The sequence below is a fragment of the Kogia breviceps genome, chromosome 4 (genome assembly GCF_026419965.1).
Source record: "Kogia breviceps isolate mKogBre1 chromosome 4, mKogBre1 haplotype 1, whole genome shotgun sequence".
NCBI lineage: Eukaryota > Metazoa > Chordata > Mammalia > Artiodactyla > Physeteridae > Kogia > Kogia breviceps.
The window spans coordinates 92,551,991-92,573,549 of NC_081313.1; the positions used below are offsets into that span (position 1 = coordinate 92,551,991).

The window sequence follows — 21,559 nt, forward strand, 5'->3', positions numbered from 1 at the left end:
GTTTTCTTGTAGAAGTAACTTTTGAACATACTTTCCTGGGATAGATTTTTGGTTCATGTGGCAGTGCCCTGTTGGGTTTTGAGTCTGACTCTGAGGTGAATGCCCAAGATCTCAATGTTGGGGTACCCTTTACCAGCTTCCTGGGGCTTCAGACCTGCAGAGGCAGCCCCCAGGCTTCTGCCCTATCCCACTGCTCCGTTTACTCCGCAGACCTGCCTTCCATCACTTTCCTGGCTGGTGAACACTGGCCCTGAAGGCATTAGGGAAGTTCACTGAGACTTGTTTTTTCCCTTTGTTCCTAGTAATGGTTCCAAGGTAAGTTTTTTTGGCAGGAAAACGACTGTGATGTTTTAGATTAATTCGGGGAAGCTCCTAGTGGACCCCTTAAACATCGCACCCACTGGCAGCCTAATCAGTACTTGCTGCTTTGGTAGTGTGCAAGGACATCTATAGTCCTGGCAATAAGCTTAAAGAGAATTTATTCTTTATAAATGAGTGTAAAACATTGCTTTTTAAGGTGTGCTTTTCGTACTCAAAGAAACTTAAGACTAAAAAACAAGACATTCTATAAATATATGTTTAATAACTTAGTTTTGTAAGTCCACCCCCCCTTTCCTTTTGATTGTTATAATAGAAAACATTGCTTTCAGTGATTAGAAGTAAAATGTTGATGGCAAATTTAAAAGACATTACTATCCTTTATATCTTTTTTCTCTTGGCAAAACAATTTAATTAGGAAATAATCTTGTCCTCTAACATCTGACAGTTACCATAAAATTATATCCCGTTTGGTTGGCAACGAAACCAGTTTGTTCGAATTTGTAGCAAAATTTTGAGCTTTTACATTACTGTGAAAAGACAGGTTTTAAATAAGAAAGATGAGGTTTAAAAAAAATCAGAAATGCAAAGAACCGCTTTTAAAACGCAGTCTCCCAATTTTCAGAAGTATGATTTCAGTGGGGCTGAGAGTGGGCAACATACAAAATCCTTAAGGGAAGGAGAAGGGAGCACCTGGGGAGGGTGCTGATCACATCAGAGCTCAGCTCTTGCTGCCTGTGCACGCGTGTGACTGTGTGCACGCACCCGTGTGTGTGTATGTGTGTGCCGGCGTGTGTGCGCGCGCGCAGCCACAGGGCCCCTGGGGTGCTCGGGCCACGGGCTTCCTCGCGGCCGGGAGCTGGGCGCGCGTCCCCGGTTGGGCAGACCCGGGTCGTGCGCAAACGCATGCAACGCCGGCTCTTTGTGTGTCTGTGTGGCTCCGCGCCGCCGCGGGCACCATTTTCTGCTCCGCTCGGGACAGGCACATAAAAGGGAAGGCGGCTGCCGCCCGTCGCCGTCCTCTTTCCCTCAGATGCCCTCTGCTGCAGGTTTATTATTACAGTACGGGCCGCGCCGCCTCTCCCCGCGGCCTTGGCCAGCCGCCGGGCTATGCAGCGCCCTGGCCGCCTTCACGCTTGGCTCGCCCCCAAACCGCCTCCTCCGCCTCCTTATTTGTCTGAAAAGCAACCGCACGTCGAGGCGGAGAAGCCCGCCGGGGCGACAGAGGCCGGGCCGGCGTGAGTGCGCGCCGCGCTGCGGGGGGCGGGGCCGGGGCGGCGCGCCTGTTTGCGGGCCCCTTTGTCCCCCAGGCCCGGGCCAGCTCAGTGGGGGCAGCGGGGTGCCTGGGGTGCCGAGGGCCGGGGCGCGCGCTCGTTGGCCGCTCGCCGACCGGGCCCCGAGTCGACGATTCCTGCCGAGTAAGCAGTCTGGCTCCGCCGCGGCAGCACAGTGGCAGCAAGGCTGGGGCGCTGGCGCCGCACCAGCCCATCAGAATTAGCTCATTGTTCACTAGCACACTAGCAGCAGAGAGAGAGAGAGAGACAGAAAGAGGGAGCGAGAGAGAGAAAGAAACTGACTCTTAGAGAAAGAGACACACACTCTTGGAGAGAGAGAGAGAGAGCGCGAGGCAGGGAGACCTTCCCCTCCTTTTTCCAAGGCTGCACTTCTTAGAAGTGAAGCTGGTTTGGGTTTTGTTTCCCTTCCCCCTCCTCCCTCCTCTTCCTCCACCCCTTTTCCCTCCCCCTGCCCCCTCTCCCCATCCCCCAGCTGTCTTTCTAGCATGATACCCTTTTTCATCCACATTTGTGTTTCAGGTGTAGAGAGGAGAGAGTGAACAGGGAGCGGGGCTTTTGTCTGTAAGTATATGCCATTCCCATCCCTGGCCGGGAGCGCTGCTTTCTCTTTTGTGTCGATTTCTTGCCATTGCTCTTAGCTGGACCCTTCAACCCTGCAGAGTTCATGCTTCTTCCCTCTTAATTTTAAGGAGCTGAAGCGTGTACTTGGAGAAATTCTGGCATTTTGGGTCCTACTGCATTAAGGCTGGAATTTAACTTGGGCTTTTTTTTAAAAAAATGCACAAGTTAAGAGGGAGAATTCTTTTGCGAAGGGGTGGGGTTTATTGCTTGTTGGTGTGGTTCATTTTTGTTCTTCTTGCTCATAAAGCATTGTTAGGAATTGTTTTGTTTCTTTTCATGAGATGCACTTTGGTGCGTGCAAGCCTCCCCCCCCACCCGCGCCTTTTATAAAATGAATTTGTGTCCCTCCATCCTTAGACTTTATTACTCTTTCAAAGCTGCTGTCGCCTCCTGGGGTCTTTCCAGGCATTCGATCTTGCAACACTTTTTTTTTCTGCATTTTCTTATAAAGCAGTTGAACTTGAGGGGAGGGAGGGCTTAAAAATAACTGACTGCTTTTTGCTTGATGATGATAATAATCTGGTTTGCATTTATATGTATCTGTAATACCATTATAGGAAAACTCGAAGAGCTTAAGATACCCTGTTAGAGAACTTTTAGTTTCTCCATTCATCTTAATTTTTGTCTTAACTTATGTTAACAAAAGAACTGTGTCCTGATGACACAAAGGTTGAGAGGAAAATCACTGCAGCATGTACATTAATGTTTATTTGGTTTAGGGAGAAGGGCATAATGGTGTATATTCCTGACTTTTCCCCCTCAGTGTAGTTTTTTTTTTTTTTTTTTAAGCACGGAAGGTTATGTAATGCAGTGCCATTTCCAAAAATATCCACTCTGAGGCATTACACTACGCGGTGGAAGGCTGATTCCTATTCTGCTGTCTTGATTGCAAATATACTGCCAGTAGTATGTCTGGGAACAAAGAGCAGCCAGAAAACAATCTATTTTTATCACTTGGTTCTACTTTTAAGTTTGAACTCCTGCAATTTAAAGATGAACCCAACACTAAGAATAGCCCAGGACTCTGGGAAGCTAGGTACCAGGGATTCCTTTGTCCCCTATTTAAGCCTACAGACCGATTGAAAAGCTCTTTCAGAAGCCCCAGTGGTTACAATAATTTGCATGTAACTTAGCTTAACCACAGAAAATGGTTATTTGTCTGTAGCCTCTAAACAGGCTTTCTCATTTGCTGACCTGTGGTGTGGCAATTTGTCTACTGTATTTAAACATATTTTGCAGGTTGGTTGGTCTCCTTGGACTGAAGAGAGGGAGGGTGCAAGGCCAAGACTGTTAAAGATTCTCAAAATGGTAAGCATTGGTCATCAGGAGATTCTCAGTTGCTTCTTATCAGTCTTTATTCCATATAAATATCAACCACCCACCTTCATCCTGCCTGAACCCTCCATTGTTCCTACCCCATCTGACCTTTCAGAGGTTCTGTCTCTAGCCTGGGGAGCTTTGCAGTACAGCAGTTTATATGAATTGGATGTGGTGAATTAGGGATTAGGTCTTGATTTTCAATCATTTTGAATAGAAAACTGAAATTCCTCTTTCAGAAGTGACGATTTATTTAACTCCAACAACAGAAACCATTCTGTTCTTTAAGAAGAGTGATATGTTGTGACATGCATGGAAGAGGTGGCAACAGTAGGGCTCAAACAAAGCAATGAGTCTTCTATTAGAGATAGCCAGAACTTATCCCCAAAAGTAGGAGTCTGTGTCCAGCTAATCCAACAGCTATAGAATCTGCTGTCTTTAAAAGCAATATATACATAGAGCATGGACTTTTATATAAATGCACTGTCTATTGTATCTCAAACATAATTAGTGTTTTTTTGTTGTTGTTGATTTATAACTTCATTTATGAGAGATATCTGCTCAGTTTTAGAAGATAAGCGTGTTATCCTCTAAATGAAAGTGTAACTATTTCTGACAAGCATTATGATCCACAGAGGAGGCAGTTAGGTGTTTGATGACTGATTAAAGAAATAGATGAAATACACATTAAAAACAGTGGAATAAGTGTATTAATTTTCTTTGAAAAATTTCCTCTATGGAAATAAAGTTGAACTGAAAAATAGAACAGAAATGTCATGAAACTTTTCACTTAAGTACAGCATGTCCTACTGCAGATGTTTGTGCTCTTTAAAACACCTCTTTGCCACTTAGAGTATGTGATTTCCAAATTTAGTTTTCATTTTTTCTTTTAAACGAGGGAGGAATTTAATGAATCAAAGTTGAATCCGATGTACTTGATGTTTTCTTTGAGAACAATCCAAGTATAAGCTTCCAACGAGAAAAATGAATCAGAAGCAGTTAAATGAATTCTGTTAATAAGTAAGCTCTTATTTTTGTGTATGCCTCACCTGTCATTTCAACAGGTGGGTGTCAAAGCACCTAATCAAATAGATCTTGTTTGGACATAGATTGATAATGACCAAATTAAGGAACTTAAGGTAGGAGGCAAAAGGGATGAACAGAAAATTAAACTAATCAGTAGGTTTTGTGCAAATGGTTCCTAACTCCATATTAAATTCCTAACTAGCCATTGTCATAGAGTTCTAGGATGGTAATAAAATAAACAGCTGCAAAGTATTTTTGTTTATTTAATTATCTTTTACTGTGACTGGCCACATCATCTTGTCTTATAGATCTTTATCCCAGAACCTTACCCTTTGTGTCACCATAGATAGACTATGAAGATTCATGTGTGTTGTGATATGTCAGGTGACCAGTTTGGTTGAGCATCAATTTGACCACTGACTCTGCCAAAACTAGCCCTATAGATCAGGCTCGAAGAGTAAATATCATGTTTCCATAGTAGTGAGCGGAGTGAGCTTTGTGGAAGGCAAGCATGTGTGCCAAAGCTGAGAATGAAAGTTGGAACGATTTGCATGCCGAAGAGCAAATTCGACTTATTACTACATGTTGTCAGTTTCTTACATTTGTCATTTATGTATGGTGGCAGAATGAGAAATCACAATTTGTTGCTCTTGGAAGGATTTTGAGTCATGGAAAAATTCTCACAACTTTTTGGTGATCCTTTCATCAAGATGTCAGTCCCTTTTGGCACAAGCCCATTGCCTGAAATGAAACCACCGACAGTTATTGTCCGTGGGTGATTCCAAGTAACTTTCTAGCAATTCTCTTACTCCAGGAGATCTGAGGTCTTCAAAGTCTTTTCACATTCTAATGTAAAAAAAAAAGTTTCATTTTTTTTTTAAACTGATATTAGAGGGGTCTTTTTCTCCTTTTTGGAAAAATGAAGTTATTTTCTTTCCTTGATTAAAACAGATTACTTTGCTGATCTCTGTAACTGGCTTTTTAAAGACTTAGCCCGTATACAGTAGAAACTAGTACTAGGGAAGCAACAGAGTTAACACCTGGCCACCTCTAGAAAATATACAAACATGCCTTTTCTGTTAAATGTGTATTTCCATTTACATAATTTAAAACATTAAAGAGGATCTAATTTCAGTGTATTTGACCTGCTTAGTAAAGGGCCTATTCCAAATACAAATTTATAATCAACTCATTCCAGAGTAAGAAATTAACTAGTAGACTCCAGAATTCAAAACAGAGTGATTCAATATTTAGACATTTGACATACCCTAAAGTGATGTTTCACAAGGATAATTTGAAGGCACTAAAGAATACTAGTATGCCTTTTGCATTATCAAGAAAATACAACTGCTTTGTTAACACTACAAGGCGTTAATCACATTGTATTCTGTGTAGGGGACCCTCTGGGCACAACTCCAGGGGGCACCATTTACATAGACTACAGTTCATCTGGGGTTGTGCGTTTTAAGAAGACTGTTAAAAGTTTTAATTTTGAGTGTGGTTTGCCTTATCTTAGTTTTCTAGAATGTTGTTTTTAATAACTCATCCCTCAGCTTTTTCAGTTTTCTAGTAAACATACCTTTTTCTAGTCCCCCCTACCCCCTTCTTTGCAATTAACAAGATATTGTGAGTCTGCAGAAATCTTCAGCATTTCTTTAATTTATATTTGGCTTTTTGTTAAATTTAATTTCTAAGATTATATTTTATATGGGTCTTTGGTTTTTACTTAGCTGTTTTATTTTAAAGGTACTTGCTTCAGGTACATCACTGAGAAGAAAATACTTCAGAATGAGCGGATGGGTCTTATTGAATAGTTTGAAAAACTAAATTATTTAATTCAATGTCACAAGTGAGTCCTTATTTTCAACATGACTACCCTCTGTGCCGTAAACTTGCCTCCAAGTATGGATGTGCCATGGATTCACAGTGGCATAAGCATGGGCTCATTATGTTTTAACAGAGACCTAGGAATTGGAACAATTTTAGATTCTCTCTAAGACCGATGCTGAGCTTTTCAAAAAGATGAGTTGACTCCATTGTACCGTTCATAGAGCTCTGCTTTCTGTACAGTCTGTGAAGTGGCATTCATGGGCTTACAAGGAGACTCTTTCAATAATCTCCCCATTGACATAAGGTTTCCTTGTTTAAAGAAAAAGACAAAGATTGTGGAGGGATGAGGTCCTGTTGGTAGCTGTGCCGTTGGGTTTTGGAATGTAAATTTACAAGTTGCTTAGTGATTCTTGATTGTGGAGATGCTGAAAAGTACCTAGGAGGGTAATTTTAGATGGTACTATCTTCTCTTTCACCAGGCCTTCTAGCACACTGTGAGGGGAGAATTGGGAATTGTTTGGGGAATGAGGACAGTAGGGATGGTCTGTCTGGGTTTAGCCCCAGTCCTGCTTCCTCTTGAACTAAATAGATATTTCAGGCAGGAGAAGATATTTAAGCAGAAATCTTGGAATAAACAGTTGGTTAAAGCACCATTCTATTTTTTTGTTTGTTTGTTTCTTCTATTTTAACCTGATGCAATTCTTAAAAACTGGCCTGTAAATCAGATCTTCATAAATACACTGAAGGAATTCACTTTATTTTAAACCGTAAGATGCATACTTTAAAATCAGAAAATACACTTCTAAAATATGAATACTTTAGTAAGCCAAATGAGTAACCTCCAGATTATGAGTCTTATACATTGTGTTCACTTACATTGGACGGACTGGGAGCCTTGGAGTGAAGTACTGTGGCCTCCTTGCTCTTGCACATATTTTTTTAAATGCTGTTTCTGGCTGGAAAGTCTTTTAAGGCCTTATTCTCACAACCAAAGTGAAATGGAAGGTTGAGATAGTTATCTGAATAATTATGCTTAAAACAAAAAAAAAAGTTGATTTTTGTCTGATTCATCTTGGCTATTCAAAATGTTGCTGGAGTGAGGTAGGAGTGGGAGGGATTTGCCTGAATTATCTGAATAATTCCTTTGTTATACAGGAAAAGACTAGCAATAAGGAAATCTTACCAGCAAATCCAATTTGAATATACCAGAAAATATATTGCATGTACATGGACTGTGTCATCTTAGTTGATCAAGATACATTTAAAAAATTCTAATTTTAAACCATTCCTTTGCTTTGTACCGGAAAACAGGTTAACCATAAATCTCAGCCCACAGCTGTAGAAATTATGGTTACTAAAAATATTACTTATTGGTTCTAAATTTATCTGAAATGGGTATTTCTGGACATATTTTGCACCTAAGGACAGCTTCAAGAATCTCTCATCTCAGTACTTTAAAAAACAGCAGTGATCCTGAAACTGATCTATTAGCACATGACAGTATTAGCAGCTCTAACGGTTTGGGACTTAAGCATTAGCATGGCTCTCAACTAAATTCTAAATATCAATTCAGTTATTAGTAGCAATGACATGGTATTAACCTAGTGTAACACTAGATTATAGTCTCCTACATTATTTGTTAGTTGGATCACATACATTTCTTTCACTGACCAGCTAAATTATAGGCTCCCAGAGGGTTTATAAACTTCATATACAGTGCTTAATAAAGTATTAAATATATGTTAGAAGCTCAGTAAATATTTGGTCTATACATGCTAATATCTATTAAGTTGGACTTTCAAAAATTTCATCGTTAATGACTTAATCTTGTTTAGTTTTGGTGGACTAGAAGTAATTTGTATCCTTCCCATTCTTCTAAAGAGCTAGGAAGATGAAGTGAGTGTAATTTTAGTTTCCACAGCAAATTATTTCCCTTTTTTTTTAATGTACCTCAATGGCATATTGATTTTTTAAAAATAAATTTATTTTATTTTATTTTTTTGGCCACGTTGGGTCTTCGTTGCTACAGGTGGCTTTCTCTAGTTGCAGTGAGCGGGGGCTACTCTTTGTTGCGGTGCGTGGGCTTCTCACTGCAGTGGCTTCTCTTGTTGCGGAGCATGGGCTCTAGGCACGCAGGCTTCAGTAGTTGTGGCTCGTGGGCTCTAGAACGCAGGCTCAGTAGTTGTGGCGCATGGGCTTAGTTGCTCCGCGGCATGTGGGATCTTCCCAGACTGGGGCTTGAACCTGTGTCCCCTGCATTAGCAAGTGGATTCTTAACCACTGCACCACCAGGGAAATCATCCATTATTTATTAACAGGAGGAAAAAATTGTGATTAAGCCATAAAGCCACTTGCCAAAAAAGAATGGCTTGCAATTGCTCACCTTTACCAGCGTTTAGAGCCACACTCTGAACAACCTGGTACGATGCTAGCTCTCTAGGTTTGATCCAGCTGTGGTACTCCAAACTCACAGCAGGGCTTCCCTGGTGGCGCAGTGGTTGAGAGTCCGCCTGCCGATGCAGGGACATGGGTTCGTGCCCCGGTCTGGGAAGATCCCACATGCCACGGAGCGGCTGGGCCCGTGAGCCATGGCCGCCGAGCCTGTGCGTCTGGAGCCTGTGCTCCGCAACGGGAGAGGCCACAACAGTGAGGCCCGCGTACCACAAACAAACAAACAAACAAACAAACAAAAAACAACTCACAGCAGCTTCTCCTGCAGTCCTAAAAATCCCCTCTGGGATCCAGGAGGACCTTTGCTCCCAGTATTAAAACTTTAAAGCCTTCACTTATTTCCAGTATAATCTCATTCTGTGATATTATGAAAATGGTCCCAAGAAAACAAAGATGCCATGTCTGAAAGTATTGAAGAAAATGAGAACAGTTAGCAGTAGGGTTATGCATATATTCCCATGTCAGCTGAACAAGTTTTGTGGGTTTTTTTGAGCATTTTCTTTGTGCTTAGTTCTTTGCATTATAGAAAGTGCACAGTTGGCCAGTGCCCTCAGTGGATTTATATTTTAGTTGTGGCAAGAAGACTAATATGCATGACGAACTTAAACATTGTCTTGCAGTATAATCTAGTGCTAAATTGTAAGATGAAGAAGAGTGGTATTATTGGGGACTGGGGATTATAGGCGAAAACTTTTTTTTAAGGAGGTAGAAATTCAGCTAGACCCAGAGATGACAAACGTATGGCATGTGTGCCACCACTGACTCCTGCTATATACCTGTGGCAGACATTGCTAATCGGTGTCTTGACGCTCATTATTATTATTCACCCTGAATATGATTTCCAAATCCTCACAGTCTTGTTCTATTAACAACTAATTGGCACAAAAATTTGAAACCTAGAAGCTCCTTGAGAGCAGGTACTATGCCTTCTTAAGATTTTTAGGGCTTAGCATCAATCTTTGATAAATATTGAGTGAATGAAGAATTAAGAATATTCTGGTAGATTTAGTTGAAAGAAAAGCATATTTCTCATAAAAGAAAAGTATGCTTACAGGAGTGAGCGTAATGCATTTTTACTACAGTAGGGAATGACCTCCTCCCTGTTTAGGGCCTTTGTGCTCTCAAAGACAGACCTCACACACTCGACCTAGAGGTTGAGGACTTGATGTGCTGAGCCAGAGGAAGCCACTGAGCAGGCATCTTAGAGATGGCCCGAGGCTCTCACTCAGGTTCCAGCCTGTCTCAGGTTCTTTGCGTTTTGATTGTGCCCAACAGAAAAGGGCACACATACTCACTCACATACACCTTCTGATTGATTGTAAGCCTAATTTACTGCTGCCTCTCACTCTCTTTGGGTCAGGGTGGAGTGGTGGAAAAGAAAGAAGGTCCCTAGCTGGAAGGAATTGGGAAGGGAGCACACGCTTAACCTCTTTCTTGGGAGAAGGTGGCAGCACTTCCACTGGTAAATGCCAGAGGGTTTGTCAGTGTCCATTTGGCCAGAGAGGGTGTTGCTGCCATGCCAGCTGCATGAAAGGACGCCCCATGCATCCCTTCTGTGAGGCTAACTGGGTGTAGCCATGTGCTAATCAGTTGTAACCACACGCACCCAGCTGGTTCTCTCTCTCTCTACTTCTTCCTGATTAGCCAGACGTACGTATTCAAAGTTCAAGCCAACACTTACATCACCATAATAAAATTGTTTACAATTTGAGGCCTACAGGCTGTTACTAATTTAGTCAGTAGTCTAGTGACTATCATAAGGGAATCTTGTCACATGATACACAAAAGTTGGGGAAAGCCAAGACCAAGAAGGATTTTTCTGGAATCTCTTCTGGAAACAGCACAGACTCAGAAGGCATCAGCTGCAAGGTTTTCAATATGAAATGATTTTACCGGCTCCTTTGGCCCCTTCAGATGAGGTTGGACTCATGCCCTAAGTCTCTCAGTAAGTGACATAGGTAAGCACTGTTCCTTGGATTCCCTAAGCCTACTCCCACCTCATACTTTCAAGTATTTTTTTTCAACTTCAGTGTTTAAACCTTCATAAGTTTAATTTCTGTGGCTGGGCAGCCATGCCAGGAACTATGTGAACTCATCTTTTATTTCTAGCTACTATAGCATATATTTTCTTAGAGGGACCAGGCCACTTGTTATTCTGAACATGCCCTGGGATGCCCTCCCTCTGTGCCTTTGCTTACTCAGTCCTAGAAAGAATGCTCCTCCTGACAAAATAAAGCTCTTCTTCCAGACTGAGTTTAAATGACAACTCCTCCATGAAACTCACCCCGGGACATCCAGCAGGAATGATCTCATGCTCCTCTGTACACTCATCACACAACAGTCTACTTGTAGCTGGCTTCTTTCTGCATGCTTTTCTACCCTCCAAGACTGTAAACTTGAAACACGAACACTGACCACTAGTAAGTGACTATCAGGCCTCTTTTTATGATAGCAGTTGAGGCTGTGATGCCTCATTTTTTTTCCTTTTCCTCTACCAGGATGGTGAGTTCAGATGTGGGAAAGTTTCATCATTGAGAGGGAACTCAAGAACAGCTAGTGAAGTTGATTGGCATTCTTTTCCTACAAAGTAGAAGGAACCCCTAACCTTCATGGACCTTAGAGTAGATTGCACCTCCATGAACCACTCTGACCACTGCTGCAGTACCTGTGTAGGAACTGGCACATTCTTAGTAATCGATAAATGTCTGTGGAATAAATGAATGAGTCAGAGCTCAGGGATACATAGAGATCTGTTATTTCTGGGCAGAACCAGGTGGTTCACCTTGAGGTTTACAACTAGTAATAGCCCAACACTTTGCAGGGTCAGGACAGTGCAGATTGTAGAATGTATGACCCAGGAAATGAGATCACCATGGGCAGGTGATGAATTCGCTGCTGAAAACCCCTCTCACTGAATAAAGAAGGCTCAGTGTTTGTTAGGGAGGTAAAAGGGGAGAGTTAAGTGAAGTCTAAGCACAATACAAAACCAGCTCTGTAGTTCTGTGCTCCGTTCCCCTACACTTCTTTAGACAGAAGAGGCCCTGAGAGTGTCCAGAAGGTTAGTTCAGTGTGGTCTGCTGGAAGAGGACTCTAATCTTTAGGGTGGAGTCACACATCCATCCAGAACACTGGCTGTGGGGTGCCGTTGTGCTCCAGGTTATCAATGGTGTTTTGCCAGTGGTCCCAGTTTGCCTCTCAGCAGTCTGACTAAGGCATTCATGATGGTAGAACATCATCTGCTCTGGTTTCACAAGGTAATGAAATCTTCATAAATGAAATGATTGCCTCTTATTACCTTAGAATGGTTTCCAGTCTAAGCTTTGTGCCTGAAAAGTGTTAGGATTATCTAGCTGGAAGTATTTTTAAACCCTTGATTTTACACTATCCTTGTTTATCCTCACTCTCATAGACTAAAATACAAACATAATTCGTGTTTGAAAAGGAGAAGTAGAAGATATTTAAGAGAATGTGCTCGATGAAAGGAAGGTCTCTTTGCCCCTTTTAAGCTGAAATTGGGAACCAGAGCCATTGACTGGAAAGAAAGGGAGAATGGCTGAATAGTTGTTGCCAGTGAAAATATGAGCCAGAGACTCATACCAATAGGCAATTAAAACAAGAGGGAGATTCATAACGTGCACAGAAGTTTTGGTGTCGTTGCCCGATTCTAGCTCTTCTCCCTTCTCCACTCCAGCCCTTACTCAGATCACCATCACACACCAGTGTCCTTTGATTACTGGGGCAGGTAACAGCCTTCCTGTCTGAACTGTGTTTGATACAATTCCAGCAGGGAAAAATACTGCAGTCCAGTGGCTGAACAGGGAGAAATCTACAAAAGTTGTGTTTAAAATGGGTCCAGGCATTTTGAGGTCACTTTTATTGGATAAAGTCAGTGTCGGATATAGAACCCATTCTTGGACAGGAAAGAGTAGAAATTAGGAGAAGATACTGCGTGTTTGGCAGCCAGCGTTCAGAACTGTCAAGGAAAAACTAGCGTCTGTAGTTAGATGAATAAAACTTATTGACTAAGATACTTATAAACATGACCCAAGTAAGGGATTGTTATCAAGTACTTTACTAAGAAGGACTGTTTCATGTCCTTCATTGTCGTCAGAGTGAAAGACCAAAAGGCTTATTGAGACCATGAGGGGAGAGTCTGTTCTTTTGCACCTTTGCCAGGCGGTTGCTGAACCTGTGTGCACTGTTGTACCATGTGGGTTTGGCAGCACATGGTTGAACATTTAGCCTAGTGCTGCTGCGTTGTAGGGACTCAGTTAACACTGGCTGAGCAAATGAATACTGGGCAGGGAACGGACCCACTGTTTGAAAGATGCGATCTCATGTACTTTCTGTGGTTGCATGGCTAAGAGAATTAACATTTGAAAAGATAAATTCATTAACTAGCCCTCTCCTTTCCTGAATTGATGTCCAGGATTTGGTGGCTTAGCTCTAAAAAACTTTTTTGAGGAAAAAAAAAAGGGTTTTCTTTGCTACTTTGGCACTTCCAGCCCAAGCTAATGGGACAATTTCTTTGATAATATGTTCATTCTCTAGAGCTGAAAGCTACCTACTAAATATTAAATGCTTCACAGAAAGTAAGTACTTGGTAACTATTTCATGATTTATTGATTGGATAATCAATTAATATATCTACTCAACCAATTCAGTTAATAGAGCATCAGAAATTCTGCCCACATCTTCTTGGAGCCCTTCTCATCTTTGTAATTTTGATCCTTAGTCACCTGGATTTGACTGTTTCCAAAGCCTAGATGCCCTAGACTGCAACTAAGGCTCCATTTCATGGTGCCCTGTGGAGACTTAGGTCTAATTATACATCACAGAATGCCTCTGGCCTTTGGATATTTTGTTCACTTCTTGATAATAGAATCTTAAATTGTTCTGATCTTGTTATCAAGGTCTGGGAGTCAAGTCTCCATATCTTTTCATTTCATCTTCATTAAGCCTATGCTTTTTTTTTTCATGAGGACTCCTTTTGAAACTTTGATTTTCTTTTACAGGATTAATTGTCTACACTGTCACAATCAATTCAATCAGAAATTCAATAAAAATTTTTTTTTGGCATCATATAAACAATTCATCTGATAGTTAATGTGAATTTTTACCAAATTGATCAGTATTCTTAGGTTGTTCAGACAAACCCAGAGGGGCACTATGTCTTTGACTGATTGAATACAGTACTCTACCTGTAGTCTGAGGATCAGATACTACTTTCCTTGTTATTTTCTATTTGTTACCTTCATGATAGTAATAACCAATAATTGGCTTGTTCCCTCATCTCTATTTTTCCAGTTTTCTGTCTTTAGTACTAACTGCATTTCTACTGCATTAACTAAAAGTTTCCAAGTGCAATCTGGTTAAATTTTTTTTTTCCTTGTGAATTACCATTCTTAGTAGTTTCCACACTGCCTCTCTGGTCTAATAGGTGTTTATTTTCTTCCTCTTCAACTAGGATTACTTTATATGTAGTGTATGGTTTGTATATCGGCATATCATTGGTAAAGATAAGAGTTTCATTCTCCTTTGACTAAACAGTTTGTTCTGAAATTGAAATTTTGAAAAGCAAAGTTACAGTGAACATGATTTCAAATCTCCAAATTTACATACTCTGCCCGTGTGGGTTCCAACAACCCTCATGCATTGCTCACAGCTCTCTTCCTTTGGAGTAATATAGTTTTGCTGATTGGTTTGCAATGGAAGAAGGACTGAGGGGGAAAATCCCCAAAGATGTCAATGTCAATGTATTCTGTTGTCACAGAATGCAGTCAGGACTTGGAATGAAGTTCTGAGTTTCCAAAGCTGGCTTTTTCGCATCAATTGGAATATGTGATCCCTTTCCCAGGGAATTTAGCCTCCTAATTTGGCATTCCTTTTGCAGTTACCTTCACAACTCTTGAGGTATTTGTTGGGTGACTCCCAGTACCGAAACGCCTTGTCGATTTGGGTTGGCGGCCACCCCCATAGGTCATCTCTGCTTCCCATGGTACTGCCTGACTGAGCCTTTGTCAGGGAGAAGACTTCTACTGAATCAGACCAAGCTGTACTCAGTGGGGCTGAAAATCCAGGTGGTGTACAGGGGCACATCCATCCTAACCTTATTCTATTCCTCTTGTACTTTTAGTTGTTTGCCAGTTTTCACAGAGGACAGGTTACTGGAAGCCTCTTAGTGCCCTGTTTGTGACCTAAACACTTAACAGCATGCAGATACGGATCTGGCTATATTTTCCCCCTTTTTAAAGCCAAACTTCTTATAAGATAATCAACTAGCCTCTGATTTAAACCAATTTTAATTACACCCTCTCCACAACAGAAACCATTTCCCCTCCAAATTTGGTGATCTGTTATGATGCTGTTTGCTGTTGAAGAGTTATCAGTCTTTGAATGACCAAGACGGTGCAAGACAAGCACTGAACTGTGAAATGACTTTTGCTAAATGCTGAGCGGTTTGCAGCTGCCCTCAGAAGAGGGTGCATTGATGGAAAGCGAGAATAACTTCTTTCGGAATGAGCACTTTGGGAGAAAATACACACTCTCTGGAAAAGTCAGTCTTGCTCATGTCATCAATAGGAATGCTTTGAAATGTCCACAAGCTCGTCAAAAGCAACTGGCTATCTCATCATTCATCCAGATAAAGAAAAACCCCAAATCCTTATGTCCAAATAAATAAATACCTATTTCACTAGCCTTTGATTGAGGGCTTTAGCAAAAGAAATCTGAGTTTTGAGGACCTATTCTTCCATGTTGTTGGTGAAAAGTTTTATAAGATTTTAGTGGATAGTGCAGTAACTTCAGGACAAGAGGAAGGAAAAATCAGTATTCTTGGTGAGTAGAAATCAGACTTCTTATAGTTATTTGAAACCCAGCATACCTAAAATTATTCAAAACAGCTAATAAAAGCAAGTCTAGATGTTTCCTATTAACCTTGGAATGTGCTTGGAAAAAGTCCTGCTAACTCCAGATGTCTAGTATTGGAAAGCATATCAACAGCGTGACTCTCATTTGTGGCAGAGAATACAGTTCAAAAATTCATAAGTGCAGTTTGGTGCACTGGGGCCCAATGTGGTTTTCTTTCTTTCCTTCCTTCCATCCTTCCTTCCTTTGTTTTCCTGTTTTTCAGTCTTTTGCTGTCTCTCTTTCTTTCTTCCTCTCTTCCCCCTCTTCATTCCCTTTCATCCTTCCTTCTTTCTTTTCTTTCACCTTAAAAGTAGGAGAAACATTGCAAGATGTGGTGTTTCTGATTTCTTGGTTGCAAATGAAAACCAATTTATATAAGGGAATAAGGTGGTCCAGACTTAGAACTCAGATGTGTTAAGTAAATATTTATTCTGGTTCCACTCCAGGGAGGTAAAAGATTTTATTAACATATTTGTTGAGGTCATGGGGCAAGGAGAAGCTTATGCTGTGCTTAAATGCCTGAGGGGCCTTTTTTTTTCTTGCTAGTTAACAAAGGCCAGTATTTTTTTTCTGCTGAAAAGAGCAAATGTCTTGTTTTGTGGCCTGCACTTTCTTATTGTTCACTCACAAACTGCTTAATCTCAAACTAGAGTTTTTAAAAGCTGCTTTATTTTTTCCCTTTGTTCAGAAAATCTCTTCTTAGATATCCCTTATGAGATTTGTTTCCAAGCTTTCTTCTTGTACTTTTTCTCCTGGTTTACTTTGGGCTGTTATCAGCTTTTTGCACTTTGTTTTCTCTTCATCACTGAAAAGAAAAATCGCCCATTAAAAGTCTAGATTTGAAGTGTTGAACTTAATTCCCTGAGTCCAGTCCACAGTTTGGCTCTGATTACCGTACCAGGCTGACCTCCAGCCCAGGGGAGGGTGCCTTGGCAGAAATCTGAGAATTCCTCGATCAGTAACTCCCTTTTTTGGATTTATGGAGCCTTTAGGTGGATTGCTTTGTGTTAAGCATGTTCCTGTTGGAAAGGAATGAGGCTGAGATGAGAGGAGTTTGCACAATACAAACGTTTGCAAGTGACCTCCGGTTTAGCACACTGAGTTCTCCAGCTACTGCTTCACCCCTGCCTTGAACTACACGCCATCCAAAGCCCCCAAACTCACGTAACGCATGGTTTCAAAGAGGGGTGACAAAGCAGAGTTGGGTAATGTTAACCTTTTGTGGCTTGCTCCTGATTTGATTCCTTGCTCCTCTAACTAAGTCTTTGTTCTTATTCTTAGAAATCAAATTTTAAAAGACTCAGCAGCCAAACAAGCAGAATATTATGTTGTGGAACAGAGTGACTGTGAAAGCTCTTTGTGCTGACGATTAATTTCACATGTAAACACTTTCATTTTGTTGCCAGTGAGGAGACTTCCTTTTCCTTTCTCTGCCTAGTTGAAATCTAGAAATGAAATTCCACAGCTGTCAGGCTCCCACATATTCATCAGCGGCCTTGCAAGATGGCTTCACAACCAGCAGAGGGAATCTAGAGGATTCCACTATTAAACTCTGCACAGCTTGTTTCAGGCACACCGACTCTCAAAGTAAAGAGATATGAATCCTTTGCCTGCCTGACCCGTAATCACGGGCAGTAACATAATCTGCTGCATAATAGTAATAAAATGTGGACATTTTCTGTGCCCATAGTAAACATATGCACCCCAAGCAAAGTTAATGCCAGTGGGCTTAACCAGTTTGTGAGCTATGAACCGCGGTTGTCTCTCCCACCCTCATTTCTACAGATTAAGAATTTACCAGGCCATGGAAAAACTGGGAGTGTCGGCAGGTGTTGTAATACAGCAGTGCCCTAAAAGGCCATGCCTTCCTTTCTAGCAGGAGGGCATTTGTGGTTGAGTGCAACAGTCAGGTGTTTGTAAGTCTTTCTCTGTGATTACCCATTGTTACCACAGCCAGCTCCTCTGTGTGTGTGTGTGTGTGTGTGTGTGTGTGTGTGTGTGTGTGTGTGTGTGTGTGTGTGTGTGTGTGTGTATTTAAGTTAGGTCACTGCATGTTTCACTTAGTTCTCGAACTAGAATGTTGGCCGACTTAGGGACCAACTAACACTTTTATTTTACTTTTCAGAATCTGCAGAGGTGACATACACTATCTGAATGACCCAGTGTTCTGTATATTTATCTTTTGATCTTCTAATTGCAGGTCATTTCCCCCACTGTGTACTCCATCTCCAAGCAGCATTCACAGGGTTAGGCAGATCTCTAAGAGTAGGTCTCTAGAGAGACAGCTCAGTGCATCATCTTTTGGCACCATCTAATCTTTGATGTAATGCTGTTCAGAGAAAATGACCTTGTAACTCATTTATGGTTTCAGTTTACATTCTGCCCTCTCACATGACCAATAACACCTGGGAGAAGACTGGCTTTTGAGGGAGATTCTTAATAGCACCACTTCAAAGGGTATTTTCAGAAATGAAGAGCATGTATGTGCACATAAATTCTCCTTGTATTACAGTACTGGGTTTCACAACCTCCCAGCTAATTAGGCAGAATAGAACATGGATCCACGCGTGCGCGCACACACACACACACACACACACACACACACACACACACACACACAGGCAGAGAGATGATAAAATATACTCCTTTGCTGCTCAAAGAATTAATTATGCAGGTTGGACATCTGCTGCTCTAGTTCCCGCTCCTAATTGCTGGGGGTGGGCACCTATCCTTGGTAAGTCATAAAAAGACCATTGTTTAAGCACATAGAATCCCACCAAGGGCAGAAAATAATATTATAATTATGGTCATTAACAAGCAAGCCATGCAACATCTTCATAGCGGGTTTCTGAGAAGTTATGTTAACCAGGGTAGTAAGCAGCCTATATGTCTGTGGTATATTTAGGCTCCGAATAAAGCCATGACCCTGCTTTGAAGATTGTTCTCATATAACAGTCTCCCCAAAGAAATATTGAGAAAGACAGTAAGTGAGCAGAGGAAAATATGAATTTAGAAACAAGTAATAGATATAGTTCAAAATTTACATGCAGTATGGTAGAAGTGATAGGAAGCATGTCAATTAGATTGATTCTGTATGTGGACTATACTGTTGGAAAATAAATAGCAAGTTTTGCCATGAAAAGCTTGAGAGGTTAGAAAAAAGAATTTGAATGATAATCTAGTTGGCATTTTGAGGGTCCAGGGTACCTTGCCTGAGTGGTCTCTGATTCCTCCACATTTTATTTTTCTAATTTGGACAAATTCTAATTTGGCAATAATCATTGCAAGCTAATTGTCTTATAGACTTTAAAAAATGAACTTATTTTTCACTATGCATTGCCCTGAGAATAAAACAAGCCTGGAAAGAAAGAAGGAAATAAAGATTACAAAAGGCAAAAACCATGAGCATTTTCTTCTAAACTTGTATGCAGTGATAGACAATTGAAACTTAAATGCACAACCATCAAATACATTTAAGGGAATCAGGAAGAAATAGTACCTTTTCTCCATAAAACTATATTAGTGGGTTAAAATATATTAAGTATACTTGAAAGCAAAAAAAATTGGTTTTAACTAAGAATTGCTCGTGGATATCTAAATACATATCTATCATGATTAGTGTATTTAAACCAACATGATTCTTCATGTTCTGTTGTTTCTAAACATAATCATCAATGAGATAAATGTAGCATTATAGAAAAAGACGCATTGACTAACATATTCAGTGAGCATAAACACTCAATCTTCCCCCAAATTCAAGTAATACCTTTGCATGTTCTCCAATTTAAAACATTAAAATATTTCATCCCCTCTGTATTTTCACAAATACTGATGTTTTCTTAATTGCTGAGGCTATAGCTTGCTTCTCTGATTCCTGACATCTGGAAGAGCAGTATTCGAGAGGGTCTGAGGATTTTACTTGAGCAAAAACAAACATTTGTTTATTTTTTATATGGAAGACAGTTTTAAAAGAACACACTTCTCTTGTGAAGACTAAGACAAACTTTGGTTTACTTGTTTAATAAAACAACAGTTGTGAGGGATTCCCATGTGCCTACATTTCTGAGGTGCTCACACCACCACCACCAAGAGAGAACTTGGTGAAGTTTAAGAGAGGAAAAGTTAGTTTAACCGGTCTTCATGAAAAACACAAACTTGAATCCAGAAACCTGAATGCAAGGGATACAATTTAAACCATGTGTCCACTTTCGGAGCATCAGTTGACTAATACCAAGAAGAATGAACAGCTTTGGGGTCCAGCAAGAACACATGCAAGAACAGATAGATCAACTTACCCTCTTTTCTGACCCACATATTATCAGCACTCAGAAGCCTCTATCACAGGGTCATTGTCAGCTTCTAATATTCTGAACTAGGTAAGAAGCAGCCTGTGGGGTTGCACCTGTGTTGTTACTATTGTGGCCACGGAGAGCTGTAGCAAGATCTGGCCTTGGAGGCGCCTCCCCGCCACAGAGTTCATTACATCCTTACCCCTCAGCATTCTGTCTTCCTTGGCTTGCATCTGGCAGCCATCACATACCCTCCCAGATCCCTCGCTGCCACCCTTATTTCCTCTGTTGACAGCACTAGTGGATGTCTTGCTAAATGTTGGTTTTGTTTGTTTTTTAAAATCTGTTGATGGATATTCCAACAGCTATTACAGTTGACATAACCTATACATTTTTTTAAAATTGCACTTAAACCACACTGTGTTAGTTTCCTAGGGCTGTCAAAATGGAGTACCACAGACTAGGTGACTTAAACGACAGAAATTTGTTTTCTCATAATTCTGGAGTCTCGAGATCTGAGGTCAAGGTGTCAGCGAGGTTGGTTTCTTCTGAGGCCTCTCACCTTGGCTTGTAGGTGGCTGTCTTCTCCCTGTGTCTTCACATGGTCTTCCCTCTGTGTAGACGTGTCCTGATTTCCTCCTCTTAAAGGTACACCAGTCATAATGGATTAGGGCCCACCCATATGACTGCATTTTAGCTTAATTACCTCTTTATTACCCTATCTCCAAATAGTTACATTCTGAAGTATTGGGGGTTAGGACTTCAACGTATGGATTTTGGGGGGAACACAGTTCAGCCCATAGCACATGCTTTAAAATGATCTTTTAGAGGGTCTATCACCCCTGCTGCTTGCCTTCCCTGCCCCTTGATTTGAGCTCCTAGGAGTCAGGAACTCTATTTCTCTTCTTGTGATATCCAGAGTCTAACTGTGTGCAGCACACTGCAGGTATTTCACAAACTCATGGTGAATGCCCGCATGGACAAAGGTATTCTGAGTTATTTGAGAGTAAGGATAATGATTGTCATTGATTTTTTTTCCTCTTAAGTCCTTCATGTTAGAGTCTTCAAAACACCACAGGTATAGGAATGAACAAAGCTGTAATGTAGGTAACATATATTTCTAATAATCTACCACCTTTTCCCAAAACCAAAAAATAAAAGTTTAACTATACCCCTTTAGATTCTGTGTCCAGGGATATACTGAGTTCTTAGAGACCAGCCAGACAGGTGTTAAGAATGTAATTGAGATTCTTATATGTCCCTGCCATTTTTGGCTTAAAATTCTGACTCAGAAGGAGACTAGATGAATTTACTACAAGGCCAAAGTGACATTTATTTTTCCTAACATATACACTGATTACTTTATGATTCACACACTAAAAAAATGCCTAATTAGAAATGCCCTTGGTCAATCTGTAGCTAAATTAATATGTTTCAAAAGAACAAATTTGAAGTAGGGAAGGAAGTTTCCTTAGTCATGGATTTGCTGGCAGATACTCATTG

At 40.9% G+C, this 21,559-nt stretch overlaps 1 protein-coding gene across 3 annotated transcripts in view; it reads left to right on the top strand.

The window, feature by feature from the left end:
• The first annotated feature begins 1,146 nt into the window (after nt 1-1,146).
• NREP (neuronal regeneration related protein) overlaps nt 1,147-21,559 on the top strand; it is a 28,792-nt gene continuing 8,379 nt past the window's right edge. Inside the window, exons 1-3 of one of the 3 annotated variants that reach the window (XM_067031459.1) lie at nt 1,147-1,556; nt 2,133-2,174; nt 3,474-3,542. In XM_067031459.1, the coding sequence (XP_066887560.1) occupies nt 1,429-1,556; nt 2,133-2,174; nt 3,474-3,528 (225 nt within the window). In that variant the 5' untranslated portion in view covers nt 1,147-1,428 and the 3' untranslated portion in view covers nt 3,529-3,542. Of the gene's footprint in view, nt 1,557-1,650; nt 1,737-1,856; nt 1,946-2,132; nt 2,175-3,473; nt 3,543-21,559 lie in introns of those variants that run through there. The other 2 variants (XM_067031462.1, XM_067031461.1) reach the window with 2 other exon arrangements.